At 44.4% G+C, this 14294-nt stretch overlaps 2 protein-coding genes across 2 annotated transcripts in view; both read left to right on the top strand.

Moving 5' to 3' along the window:
• The window catches only part of LOC307089544 (U4/U6 small nuclear ribonucleoprotein Prp4-like), a gene marked incomplete at its 3' end in the record, with an annotated part of 5588 nt that extends 2940 nt beyond the window's left edge, over positions 1–2648 (top strand). Inside the window, exon 4 of the mRNA XM_079755891.1 lies at positions 2480–2648. Coding sequence (XP_079612017.1) covers positions 2480–2648 — 169 coding nt within the window. The remainder of the gene's footprint in view (positions 1–2479) is intronic.
• LOC307089424 (U4/U6 small nuclear ribonucleoprotein Prp4-like) lies at positions 2525–8813 on the top strand. Its single transcript, XM_079755708.1, has 10 exons — positions 2525–2573; positions 2715–2809; positions 3607–3665; positions 3867–3990; positions 4073–4162; positions 6244–6366; positions 6476–6583; positions 7151–7269; positions 7384–7490; positions 8635–8813. Exons 2-10 carry the CDS (start codon positions 2790–2792, stop codon positions 8719–8721), a joined length of 837 nt encoding a protein of 278 aa, XP_079611834.1. The 5' UTR covers positions 2525–2573; positions 2715–2789; the 3' UTR covers positions 8722–8813.
• The last annotated feature ends 5481 nt before the right edge of the window (positions 8814–14294 follow it).

Genomic DNA, 14294 nt, shown 5'->3' with positions numbered 1-14294 from the left:
AACCCTATTTAATGATCGCATGGTTAATGTATTTCCATTCGTACTAGTACTGTGATATTATGTTGTTGTTTTTTCTGAAATTCCTCTGCGTACCACTGATATATATTTTACCATTATAGTATATACGTTTTTTTAAATGTATCTATAACATTTGTTTTCAAGCGCCAGGAGACTTGGTACCACGAAGGCCCCGCCTCCCTCAAAGAAGCTCGTCTCTGGTTGGCCAAGTACTCCCTACCCAGGTGGGTCCTAGCTAGCACAGCTTATAAAGGAAGCCCTAAACATGTAACTCTCTCACTCTGGTAGAGTAAAGTGGTTGGATGAGGCTTGTCTCACTCTAGTAGAGTGACTGTATCTCTTCCCCCCCCCTGGTAGAGCTGTAAAGAGGTTGATATGAGGCTTGTCTCTCTGGTAGTGACTCTATCTCTTCCCCTGGTAGAGCTGTAAAGGGGTTGAATGAGACTTGTCTCTCTCTGGTAGTGACTGTGTCTTTTCCCCTGGTAGAGCTGTAAAGAGGTTGGACGAGGCTTGTCTCTCCAGTGTTTCCCACAGACCAGGTAGCAATGTGTGGTGCTCCCGGACTTTCAGGCGGGGGGGGGGGGGGGGGGGGGGGGGGGGGGGCGGGATTTCGCGGTTGCTCATAAGAATAAAAGTATTAGTGTATAATAGCAGGGTGAGACGAGGAGGCCTGACGGGGGGGGGAGTGGGGGATTTCGCGATTGCTCATTCAACAATATAAAAATAATAATAAAAATAATAATAGTCCTTCAAACTATCAGACCAACGATCGCTTCGATCGCAGCAATCGCTTCACTGTCGTCATTGTGCTAAACCAGCCATTAGCGCGCAAGGGGGAATAGCTGATTGGTGATTGGCTCCAGTAAAAGGGGATCGGAAACAGAAAGCGATGTATTGTTCCTCGCCGGCCCCTGCTGCAGAGCGAATTCAAAGCCGGCAGAACGGGCTGGGGGTACCCAGTCTTACACCGTAATCTATCTAAACTACTGTATAACCGCATTTCACATTAATCGCATCGTTTGCTGCGTTACCAACGTTGTCTATGCTGACTTAGGTTGCGGGATGTTCAATATCAATAAGGTCGAGTTCATAAGGCTTACTTTATCTTTTCTGAGTCAACAATAATTTTGAGCAGGTGTGTTTGAGCACACATTGGTAAACTCCAGATGTCACCGACCGTCACTGTGCCAAATATCCTGCTGCTTCGGGTTTTCCTTTGTAGGCGCGTTGAGAGGAGGAGCGGGCGAATCAGCTGGGCGAATGCGTGTGCATGTATCAGTGATACGCGGGTTTATCCAATAAGTGGTAGTGTACCCGCGCACCATTGGCATGCATGCGCGCTTGTCTCTCTGTGCGTGTGCGAACGAGAATGACGGGGAGAAAGAGTGCTTTGTGGAGGTGAATGAACGGAACGAGCGTATAAGAAAAAGAAGAAAAAAAAGCTGAATCAATTGGTGGCGCTCGGTGTTGTCTCTGTGGCGCTGCGCCACACATTGGTCTATGTATGGGAAACACTGCTCTCTCTGTTAGTGACTGTATCTCTTCCCCTGGTAGAGCTGTAAAGAGGTTGGATGAGGCCTGTTTCTCTCTGTTAGTGACTGTATCACTTCCACTGGTAGAGCTGTAAAGAGGTTGGACGAGGCATATCTCTCTCTGTTGGTGACTGTATCTCTTCCCCTGGTAGAGCTGTAAAGAGGTTGGACGAGGCTTATCTCTCTCTTTTGGTGACTGTATCTCTTCCCCTGGTAGAGCTGTAAAGAGGTTGGACGAGGCTTATCTCTCTCTGTTGATGACTGTATCTCTTCCCCTGGTAGAGCTGTAAAGAGGTTGGACGAGGCTTATCTCTCTGTTGGTGACTGTATCTCTTCCCCTGGTAGAGCTGTAAAGAGGTTGGACGAGGCTTATCTCTCTCTGTTGGTGACTGTATCTCTTCCCCTGGTAGAGCTGTAAAGAGGTTGGACGAGGCTTGTCTCTCTCTGTTGGTGACTGTATCTCTTCCCCTGGTAGAGCTGTAAAGAGGTTGGACGAGGCTTGTCTCTCTCTGTTGGTGACTGTATCTCTTCCCCTGGTAGAGCTGTAAAGAGGTTGGACGAGGCTTGTCTCTCTCTGTTGGTGACTGTATCTCTTCCCCTGGTAGAGCTGTAAAGAGGTTGGACGAGGCTTGTCTCTCTCTGTTGGTGACTGTATCTCTTCCCCTGGTAGAGCTGTAAAGAGGTTGGACGAGGCTTGTCTCTCTCTGTTGGTGACTGTATCTCTTCCCCTGGTAGAGCTGTAAAGAGGTTGGACGAGGCTTGTCTCTCTCTGTTGGTGACTGTATCTCTTCCCCTGGTAGAGCTGTAAAGAGGTTGGACGAGGCTTGTCTCTCTCTTTGGTGACTGTATCTCTTCCCCTGGTAGAGCTGTAAAGAGGTTGGACGAGGCTTGTCTCTCTCTGTTGGTGACTGTATCTCTTCCCCTGGTAGAGCTGTAAAGAGGTTGGACGAGGCCCGTCTCCAGAAGGACGTGTCCGAATCCGCCCGTACCATCCGCCAGCAGGAACTCCACAAGAATCTGCAGGTACACCACTTCTGTCAGCACCGTTACCACGACGTCGGAGTTACCATGGGAATACAACATGGTTATCATGACTAAATCCGTGGCACCGGTAGCCATAACATCTTGTCAACAGCATTTCTCATCCTGGTTTTCTCTTTCTAGAATCTGAACAACTTCTGCTCTCAGATCGGAGACGACCGTCCGATCTCCTACTGTCAGTTCAGCCCTGACTCCAAGATGCTGGCCACGGCCTCCTGGTACCACTTATAACACCAATTATAATATGACATAGTAAATCATTCAATGTAATAATATGTATCTGCTACTGTCAGTCCTGAGGCAAGCTAGCCCAAAATATTCGAACATCACACTATTACTCTAAAAACTTTCGGTTGTAGTTTAGTACACTGACGAAATTTGAGACTTTGTTAATTACCAAAGAAACGTTTAAATCTGCTTGTGTCGCCTCGTTGGTTTTATCCATGGTTTTGCGTGCAACACCAACCCAGTGATCCACTAAGGCCTCAGACCAGTGATCCCCTAAGGCCTCAGACCAGTGATCCACTAAGGCCTCACACCAGTGATCCACTAAGGCCTCAGACCAGTGATCCACTAAGGCTCGGACCAGTGATCCACTAAGGCCTCAGACCAGTGATCCACTAAGGCCTCAGACCAGTGATCCACTAAGGCTCAGACCAGTGATCCACTAAGGCCTCAGACCAGTGATCCACTAAGGCTCAGACCAGTGATCCACTAAGGCCTCAGACCAGTGATCCACTAATGCCTCAGACCAGTGATCCACGGGCACAATTTATTTTTCAAATCACAAATTTATAAAAATGTTTGGGAAGTAATAGGTTCATTAATTATTTTCACTAAACAAAAGTGTTAAATTCTCATCCCTAAATATATAAAATGTATATAATTGATGTGTATAATGTATGCAATGTAATGTTTATATTGTAAATTCATATGGTATATAATATGACGTATATGATAGATTGATGATAGATTGGGTGATATATTGTGAATGTTGGTGTTAATCTAATTGCAGGAGTGGTCTTTGTAAGCTGTGGTCCGTGCCCGACAGTCAGCTGATCCGGACCCTCAGAGGTGAGTTAACTGCTCATATGGATATCTCCTCGGACGCCACGGAAACAAACATTGCCCACATATCTGCATCTAGATGATTCTGCCCTCTTTTTTGCAGAATCATCTAGATGCAGTTCTTGTACGAGCTGCTTAGGGGCTGGTCTAGACGGAGGGTAACGGGTCAGGGTTAGTTAGTGATCAGTGTGCTCCTCTCCCTCTCAGGTCACAACACCAGTGTGGGGGCGGTGGTGTTCCGGCCAGGCTCCACCCTCTCGCTGGACCAATCCGACGTTAACTTGGCGTCCTGCTCCACCGACGGGGTCGTGAAGCTCTGGAACCTCCAAAGGTCAGGGTGGAACAGGATGTGATGTCACATCTTTTGAAACATTCGACTCACAAACTAACTAACCCTTTTCCTGTTGCCATAGTGACGAGCCAGTGGCCGACATCGAGGGTCACACGTCGCGAGTCTCCCGCCTCGCCTGGCACCCTTCTGGAAGGTTCCTGGGAACCGCCTGGTATGTATTATATCATGTTATACATTGCATCATATTTAATGAAATATAACATAAAATATGTGGTGCAAATTGTGTTTAGCTCCAAAAACAATATTGGGTGGGGGGGTCTACGTCTCATCCAAGACATCAACGAGGACTAGCCAATGGGAGGCAGCGGAGGGCGGGTCTTCTCTTCTGTCTGATTTGCTCTTGTTTACTGCTCGCTCCACTTCCGGGCAGCATGGAGAACAGACTCACTGTAAGAAAGCTCTGTAAATAATGTATTGAAGTGATTCTGTGTATGATAAGGTAAGCCTGTCAACATAAAGAGCAAGTGAACTCACTTTTTCATCTGGAATTCAAACACTGATTTGAAAATAAGTGTTTTGGGTTGAGAGTTTTAGTAAAGATAAATCACTGATTGAATAAATCGCTGTTGCGTTATACAATAAGCTTCCGAAAAGATCAACTTTCTCCTGGACACCGCAGTCCTCCGCTGCCCAGACAGAGCTCCACAAATTCACAAACACCATGCCCCTTGGTCGTGAGGTCAGACGTAACGAAAACAACGCAGCCTGTGTTCAGCAGACTGGAATGTTCACAAAGGGTTTTGGGTAGAATAACAAGAACGTAACATTTTACCCTTTTTTTTTCTAAATTGGGGACTTTGATAAGATCGCATGGGATCGTCGAAAAAAACATAAATCCGCTGTAACAAGGCACCCGTTAAACGCCTGCCATCACCTGATAGTGTTCAGTATTCACATCCAGAGCATCAAAGTCCGGTCCCAGTGCGAGCCGCACTGCACTAACTACGACTCCTGCAACTCCGTAACGGTTCCCACGCTAACCAGGTGACGCAAAGCTCACCTCAGCACATTTGTAGGGATCCACAAACCTACCTTTAGTTTGTGTCGTATCTCGTGATTGTTGTGAATAGGTATTACAGTGTACTACATTAAAGGCACCTATAACACATGATTTATATTCATTATTTGTCCTCTTAAAAAGAAAAAACTGTCAAGAGCTGGATTTGATCACACTCTCCGCTACAAAAGTATACACCACCAAGCAGCCTTTATACACCTGGTCCGTGTGATGATAGTAAGACGCATTACTATTGTGGGAATATTTTGGCTGGTGTTTGTTTGAGACATCTGGATCCCCTTTTTTTCAAACAACGTTGTATCCTTTCTCTGACCAGACATACAGCAGCCGACTATAGCAGTTAGATGAACCACTCACTGCAGACATTTGATGTTGACAATGTCTCTAGTATGATCTATTTTTTTGGTTAATGAGGCATTGCATATTCTACCACCATGGACACGCCCGATCTCGTCTGATCTCGGAAGCTAAGCATGGTCGGGCCTGGTTGGTACTTGGATGGGAGACCGCCTGGGAATACCAGGTGCTGTAAGTGGTGTCGGGTGGTGGCCAATAGGTGGCACTCTTCCCTCTGGCCTTAACATCACTCCCGATGCCCCAGTGCAGTGACGGGGACACTGTGCTATGGAAGGCCCCGATGCCCCAGTGCAGTGACGGGGACACTGTGCTGTGGAAGGCGCCGTCCTTCGGAGGAGACGTAAAACCGAGGTCCTGACTCACTGAGGTCATAAAAGATCCCAGGGAACTTATCGCAAAGAGTAGGGGTTTCCCCGGTGTCCTGGCCCAACCAGGCTCATTCAATCTTGCCCCCTAATCATCCTCCTGTATAATCGGCTGACTCATTAATTCCCTCACTCTCCACCTTAAGCTGGTCTGTGGTGAGAGTTCTGGCGCAGATTGGCTGCCGTGCATCACCCAAGTGGGTGCTACACACTGGTGGTGGTTAGTGAGGTTCCACCTTCACTGTAAAGCATCTTTGAGTCTCCAGAAAAGCGCTATATCAATTCAATCCATTATTATTATTATCATTATTATTACTCATACAACTCTTCGTACCCACAGTTCTGTGTAGACATGTTCTTTCGAATGTGAATACATTCAACAGTTATTCTGGGACTTAAAAGGGTCTTTAGGTTGAACATGTGGAAGCAGAAACCCTGTACCACTGAGCCGTACCCAAGGCCTTCTTTCAGAACTCTCTCTCTCTCTGGTAGCTATGACAACTCGTGGCGTCTGTGGGACCTGGAGCTCCGGGAGGAGATCCTGCACCAGGAGGGTCACAGTAAAGGAGTCCACGACCTCCACTTTCACCCAGACGGATCTCTGGCCCTCACTGGGTAACCAAACCAACACACACCCTCAGACACACACACCACACACGCCCTTCAGCTAAAGACAGAGTAATATTCTTAACCTATTTAACATTGAGGTGTTTTGTTCTGGCAGCGGACTGGACGCCTTCGGACGGCTGTGGGACCTCCGCACTGGGCGCTGCATCATGTTCCTGGAAGGACATCTTAAGGAGATCTACAGCGTCTGCTTCTCTCCTAATGGGTAATCTGCTTGTTCTGGGTCTTCTGTATTCTTAATCCAACCACTTTCTGGAGCTATCTACTCATGAGGACCTCCTCCTTGGGAAATCAGCTCAAAAATTTACATCAGAATGTCAACTGTTGTTTTGTCACTTACTCTTGTTAATCTACTATCCAGCATTTCGTAACTAACTCGATTCAAACATGTCTTTGCTCTACTTCACTTTATTCATCATTCATCAAATATTGACCCAGGTACTCCTCAGATGTGCTATGGTCAGTGTTGTGCACGGTCACACTCCAGTTCACAATTTAGAATTTTACTGGACTTCCGGACTGATTCCTTCGCAGCACTATCGCCATCTGTTTAGCTCAATTCTGGCCCACCTATATCAGATACGCCGATGTGATTGGTTTATGTTCGGATCCAGGGGAATGGGGTATGACACGCTAAGCAAATTCAAATTGTGCTCTCGCGAGAACTCTGAATTTCTACGGTACAAAGATCTAGTTTCTGTGTCAAACCCTATTTTCTGTGTAACTTAACCCTACTTCCTGTGTCCATACCCTTCTTCCTGTCTCTTACCAGTTGGCATGCGGCTACAGGAAGTGGTGATCACACCTGCAAAGTGTGGGACCTGCGCACCCGGAAGTGCATCTACACAATCGCCGCCCACCAGAACCTCCTGTCCTCTGTTCGATTCCAGCGTCAGTATTACTGTAGTATTATATTAGTGCTGTAGTATTATAGTATCAAGTGGAACTGTAGTATTTGGTGCTCTCGGCAACAGTAATGGACTCCCCCCTCCCTACTTCCTCTAGCCACCGACGGTCACTTCCTGTTGACGGGCGCCTATGACAACACAGCAAAGGGCTGGAGTCATCCTGGTTGGTCGCCTCTGAAGACCCTGGCAGGACACGAGGGAAAGGTAGGCCACGTCCTTTTATATACACTATAACGGTAGGCTAGACGAGACTCGAGCCATGCTGTAATCGGAAACAACCTGCATATGGTAGTTATTTAATTTAAAACAAAGTACCTGTTTCTGATCAATGTCGTCTTTTCGGTAACCAAAATAATTCCGTACAACTGAAGTTCTACGACTAGCGGGGGCTGTCTACGACTGCTTTGGTTGTCTGATCCTTAACTGATTAACATAATCAGTGATTGGTGGTTCACTGTGCATGCAGAGCCTGCATGTCCCTGCCTAGCAACAAACTGTGTATACAAGAACACTCAAATCTGAGTAAATAGTGTTATATATATATTATTTATTACACGGGTCTTCTCAATGCCGTGGAACTCTTCGTTCACTTGCATGGGCCCTTCACAACTTCCGGCGGTGAATTATATTTGATAATCCACCGTTGCTAAGTCTAATTGACCGCTGACAAGGAAAACAAAGGATTTTTTGCCTCTAATGACGTCTTTGGTACCACTCCGCAAGTAGTTCGGTAACTTGTCAACCCCAGCGTCTTTGGTTACTAAGGCGCTCTATTGCGGACTATTTCTCTGCTGATCAACACTACGAATGCTGGTAACAAATAAATTGTAAAAAGACACACCATGTAAAGTTATTTTTTAGCTTTGGCAAGTAGCCGTGTAATAAGTGGGATAATGTGTAGAACGTCGCCGGTCATTATCGAAAATAAGCCCCTTCAGGGCGAAGCAAGACACCTCCGCTGCGCGTTGGTGTCCTGTTCGCCCTGTCGGGGCTTATTTTCCCTATAATTACCTGCGTTCCATACATTATCCCTTACATAGATGTCCAGCTCAGCCCATAGAGGTGATGTTAATATTAGGCTCCACCTCTAAAGGTTATGCTAATGCTCTGCCCCTACAGGTGGTGTTAACACTAGGCTCCACCCCTAAAGGTTATGCTAATGCTCTGCCCTACAGGTGGTGTTAATACTAGGCTCTACCCCTAAAGGTTATGCTAATGCTCTGCCCTACAGGTGGTGTTAATACTAGGCTCCACCCCTAAAGGTTATGCTAATGTTACGCTCTGCCCTACAGGTGATGTTAATACTAGGCTCCACCCCTAAAGGTTATGCTAATGCTCTGCCCTACAGGTGATGGGCGTGGACATTTCCCCTGATGGTGGGCTGATCGCAACCTGTTCCTACGACCGGACCTTTAAACTCTGGCTCTCAGAGTAACACACTGCACACTCACTTATCGTTACCACAGATAAAAAAAAGGTTTTACATTTTTCTTTCAATGTACCCTTTTCCTTTTTTACAAATAAAGAAATGCAAACTTAAATTGGAAATGTCTATTTACTGAATAATTAAACATTATTGTATATGTTTAGGTAGGGATAAGATAGGGTTGTGATAGGAAAAGGGAAAGGTAGGATAAAGCTAGGGTAAGATAGGGGTAGGGTAAGATAGGGGTATAGTAGGGTTACGTTATATAATGGTAAGATAGGGGTATGGTAGGGTAAGATAAGGGTATTGTTGGGTAGGGGAAAGTTAGGATACGTCTATGGTAGGGGCATGGCAGGGTCTTATTAGGTTAGGATTTGGGTATTTTCGAGGTAGCCTATAAGGTAAGATTGTGGTTTGGGGGGTCATAAACTGCCTAAAGCTCCACTATCAGCGATTTAGAGATATCAATTTAAACACTAAATAGCTCTGTGCACTAACAATTCCAGATTAACCTTTTTTCTCTCGCTAGCACATTTATGTGCACAAATTATTATTGTGAGCTCTATACCCGCACATGCGCACAGTATTTCTATGCGCACAAACACTGTTTTTGGTCTTGTGCTCATACTGTGTTTTCCCGCTCGCTTTGTCTGCTTTCGCGTTGGTTTTCTTTGTGGACTCAGTGGGCAGAGTGGTCATATGAATGGAACAACCTGCCTCGTGTCTACCAGACATAAATATGCATAGTGTTAAGGGTTAAAATACATACATACAATATATACATTTAGCAAATGGCATAAAAAGAAGTTCAAAAGTCATTGGGACTATAATAGCGTTCATTGTTGAAGTTAAATATGTAAGAAAACAGTCATGTATTCTTTATTTTTCTTGTTTAATTTTAGTGGGATAGTCAAACATGTCACTAGATAGCGCATAGCCTTGGAGAACTTAAAGTTCATTAAAGGCAGGCAGCACTGCAGTAATGATGTGAAGGTCAGATATTTTTTCGGACTCAGATCTTCCGAACTCGTTCATTCAAATGAACAAATCTTTGAGTCAGATTTTTCATCAGGGATCAACAATCCACTTACAGATACGGATTGTACGTACCGGGTCATATAACTGATGTGTGTCATATACAGTAGTCTAATGTACTTGCACATACACTGGGTGATATTTACGGTAACAGTGAATACGTAGGGGACTACGTTAAAAGGTGTTTTCAACACACAAGTAGACAAACGGTACACGATACAGCCAACATTCTCATTTTCATAATCAATCTCCATAATTAGTTTTATTTTGGCACATGAAGAAACAATCTCTCTAAGGATCTACTTTAGTACCCACATGTAACCATCACATAGAAAATGGGTCTCAAAGTGATGTTCTTGGGCAAAACCAAACACAAAATGAACAATCCACTCCTAGATAGCCTACTGACCGTAAGTACCGGATCATAGAAGAACTGAACATGTGTAAATCCAAGAAGGAAATAAGGAAATGGAATGATCCACTCGCAGAAAGGAATCATATGGACCGGATCACAGATTTGTTCAAAAAGAACGATTAGTTTATGAATCACACATCACTGCACAATGAATCCTGCCGTCAAGCTGAACACACGTTAACGTTTTTCCCTCTTTCTGTTTGATATATATAGGGGGGTAATATTCCTCAAATCACATGCAGGTAAGGTATGCTACCCCAGTATAAGGGTGTGACATTCCTTAGCTGTCCTGCTTCCCTGTTTCCCTGTTTCTGCTGGCCTCTGTTCTCCCTCCAGGGAAGCTGATTGCCTGGCCCCTCCCACCTCATTGAGGGATTGCGCTCACCTGCCGAAAGCCTTCATAAAATGGGGGAATCCAACATGGCCGCTCTCTCCCACCTGGAAGGCAGGTGCCAGCCTGGCACCCACCGGAGTTTTGTTCTGTTCCTTTAGCCTTCGTTGCTTAATCTTAGTTAAGCTTAACATTTAGTTTAATTTCCCTCAAACAACACACTACACTACTGAAAACTGATTTATTGTTTTCAGTTGTTTAAACTGAGTTATGAGAAACATTTATCTGACTTATCTGTTTCTGTGTGGACCTCCCTTCTTGGTTGTGCTCTTTAACGAGCTGGGCGCAACTCATATCTTACGAAAAGTTATGCAAAATTAATTTTCTGTAAAATTTGAACAGAAAATTAGCTGCCTTAAATTGTGTGGACAGTAGGGTACAGCAAACATATATAGGAAGCTTGCAATGAGGTGTGTAAATCTTGTGTGTGTAAATCTTTGCGCACGGATTTACTGCTGTGTTTGTTCTACATAGCAGGGATTCCCCATGAAGCATTCTGACGCCTTCACTAGGCGCAGTAGGCCTATGAATGACTAAATGTAGGGGTTATCATCTATACAGTATGAATGACTGAATGTAGGGTTTATTATCTATACAGTATGAATGACAAAAAGTAAAGTTGCAGCATGACATAAAGCAACTCCAACTGCTGATTTACAATCGTGTCCATAAACATCAACGAGAGAATATCGCTGTGTATCATGAATGTTGTAAAATGTAGATATTTCTGTTCATTGTATACCAAATATTGTTATTTGTAATCATTGTTTTGAATATATGGTTGAGTTCTTTGAATGATAATGATATTTGAATATTTGTTCAAAATAAACTAATCTCTGACTGAAGCACTATGTTTGCCTCATCTTGAATATATTACAGCAACTCTGGGAGTGGTCGCCATGTTCAGTGTGCCGCAAGGGATCCTGGAGGGTTTGGACAATTGTGCAAGTTGGACCTTTGTCCAACAACACCGTTGTTTAGGATTCATAATATCATCTGGAGGGAAATAAAACTTTTGGCCCCGATATTATATTATATTATATCGATATTATAGAGCTCTGGAGTCCGCAAACCGCAACAATCACTTCCTCCTCCATTTTGCGATTCAATCTGGACTTCAGGGAAACGCTCATAGGCTGTCACGACAATGCATAAAACAGAAGTATTCACGGGAGTAGAATCACGCGAAATCAGTGTAAACCAGGTACTGCGACGTTCATAAATTCATGCAGCAGGTTTTTCTGGCAGAGGTTTTCCTCCATTCTTTGCATTGACTTTGTATGTATTTGCGCTACGCCTTAAATTTTGGTGTGAATGCACCTGTAGTGCTAAGGTGCTAACACCTACTCGAGCAGGAAAAAGTCAGTGAGCAGAGAAACACTTTGCGATGGGAAGTCATATATGTGAACATGGGCCCGCTGCTTCACCTTATCTGGGCGCTCAATGAATGATTTTATCCTAGCAGGTCATATTATTGCTCTCGTGGGCAGAGAAATACTGCTTACACAATTCGATTTGACTGCGATTTTGTTGCCAATTGTACGTTTCACATTCACATTTTTGTGAATTTGTCGGCATGTCACAAATTAGGTGCATATAGATGCGAAACACGGCGAGTAATTTGAGTTCAGTTGTTTTGCTTATTTTGCTTGCTATTGGTGTTTTGAACAAAGTTCTAGAGCATACAGGGTTCCTGCTCCTCTCCCATTTAGTTGCATTGCACAGACTATTTGAGTTTTCAAAAATACATTTTGCATGAGGCTAGGTAATTATGCAAACATAAACATAAAGGCAGAGCCTTCACTAAGAGATGCCACTCCTCATCACCCATGGTGCAATGCCAGATTGCTCATGTGTACGTTTCATGTATGTATAATAATAGCAACAATATATTTGTTTCAGGAGCACAGTGTGCAGTCTGAACCTCTGAACCTCTGTTTGAATGTGGTTGCTCTAATGATACTAATGTAATTAACTACGATCCTTTCTACGTGTGCCCAAGGTTGGGTGGTGAACTCATGCTACTACATTTTACACACTGGACCTTTAAATGTTAGTTTGTTCATATTATATGAATCTAAAGAATGTCATGTATCTGAATGCAGTCAAAGAGCAATGTTAGTGAATATTTGCAAAACATATTATCAATCTGCCTGCAAACTAACACAGCTTGAATCTCTCCCTCAGTGAGTGAGTGTATACCTGCGAACAAATCACATGCAACTGACTGAAATGGACGGATCGTTTCAGGAAGTGATTCAGTTCAGTTCATCCAAAAATAGTCATTATTTCCAATGAATCGTTAGTGAAAATCCAAAACTGATGTTCGAGAAGTTCTTTATTTGTTACCTATTGTTTATTGGTAATATTTTGTAGAAGGAAAATCAAGCACTTTTCTTACAAATTACTGTATATGATTGTAAACAATGTCAAAAAATACATTTGCTAATTCTTCGCTTGACGCTTTGGGAAATTTCTGGGCTACACCATCACTGCACTGTACTGTAAAATGTACTATGCTTGTTTGAAGCTTCAAAAGGGCCATAGTTGTACTCCTTATGGTACTTTCCTTTGGTGGATGTGAGGGTTGGGGGGTTGGGGATGATGTTTCCATCCTAGTCGGACATCTACTGACAAAACATGCCATTTAATAGGTTGGATAGTGCACCTTTAAAATTCCTATTCCTTCCAATAGGATCCGACATGAATTAAAACAAACTTGTATATAGAGCATGTAAAAAAAATAGTACAATACTGTATATTCAGTACATATCGGTATAGACGGCTCTTACAACTAGAGCAGAATACAATATGAATAAATAGATTGAAATATTAATTTGACATTTCTGATAAAGATGTATTATTGCATCTATAACACTATTATATACACATAATATATTATTGTTATATACAACTAATCATTTTAATATTTATCTTTAACATTTGTTTGATGTGTTTGTCCTTATTTGGGCCCTTCCTTTCTTGATTCCACAGGCTCCTCCCATTCTGTTTGTTCTGGCCCCAACACAGACCGTGGTATTGGAAGACTCCTCCCACTATGCTAGCTCCGTCCCCAACACAGCCAGCAGCAGCAGTAGTGGAAGAACCTGCAGCATCGCGGGGGGACGTTTCCTGGCAGCCCAATCGCCTCGCCCCCAAGACCGCCGCCAAGGCGATAATGGAGGCGTGTATCTGTTGGGCCCCCAGACCACGCCTCCAAACCTGCCCCTTTGAAGCCTGCCTCATCAAAGGTCATCCTGCTTGTGATCTCACTTCCTACCCTTGACCCCATCTCCTGGGAGCGAGCATCCCGCAGTGCCAGGAAGCAGTGCAGGTCCAGGTCCAGGTGGGCGGGACCTCCGCGCGGAGAGGGCGTGTTCTGACGACACTGGGGGCAGGGAAGCCACACCTACAGGATGAAGGTAGTGGAAACTATTACAATACGGAAATCCCAATCTACCAAAAATATGAACTTTTTTCAGGAAGTGAGATATACTATAATTCAGAAGGAAATACAACTGTGACACGACAGGAAGAAACTTTGGTGACCTGCTCGTTGATGACTGTGTCCAGTCGGCTCAGGCATGCTTGGCAGAAGGTATGACCACAGTTGAGTCGTCGTGGTAACCGCTGTAGCAAGTCATAGGCGCCAAAGCAAACGATGCAGTCCCGGCGACCACGTCCTCTCCCCGCCTCCAGATCAGGCCCCGCCCCTCGGCCACTCTCAGACTCCTCCCCTCC

This window comes from Pollachius pollachius (genome assembly GCF_949987615.1).
Source record: "Pollachius pollachius genome assembly, chromosome: 18".
Taxonomy (NCBI): domain Eukaryota; kingdom Metazoa; phylum Chordata; class Actinopteri; order Gadiformes; family Gadidae; genus Pollachius; species Pollachius pollachius.
This window is presented reverse-complemented; position numbering and strand designations above follow the sequence as displayed.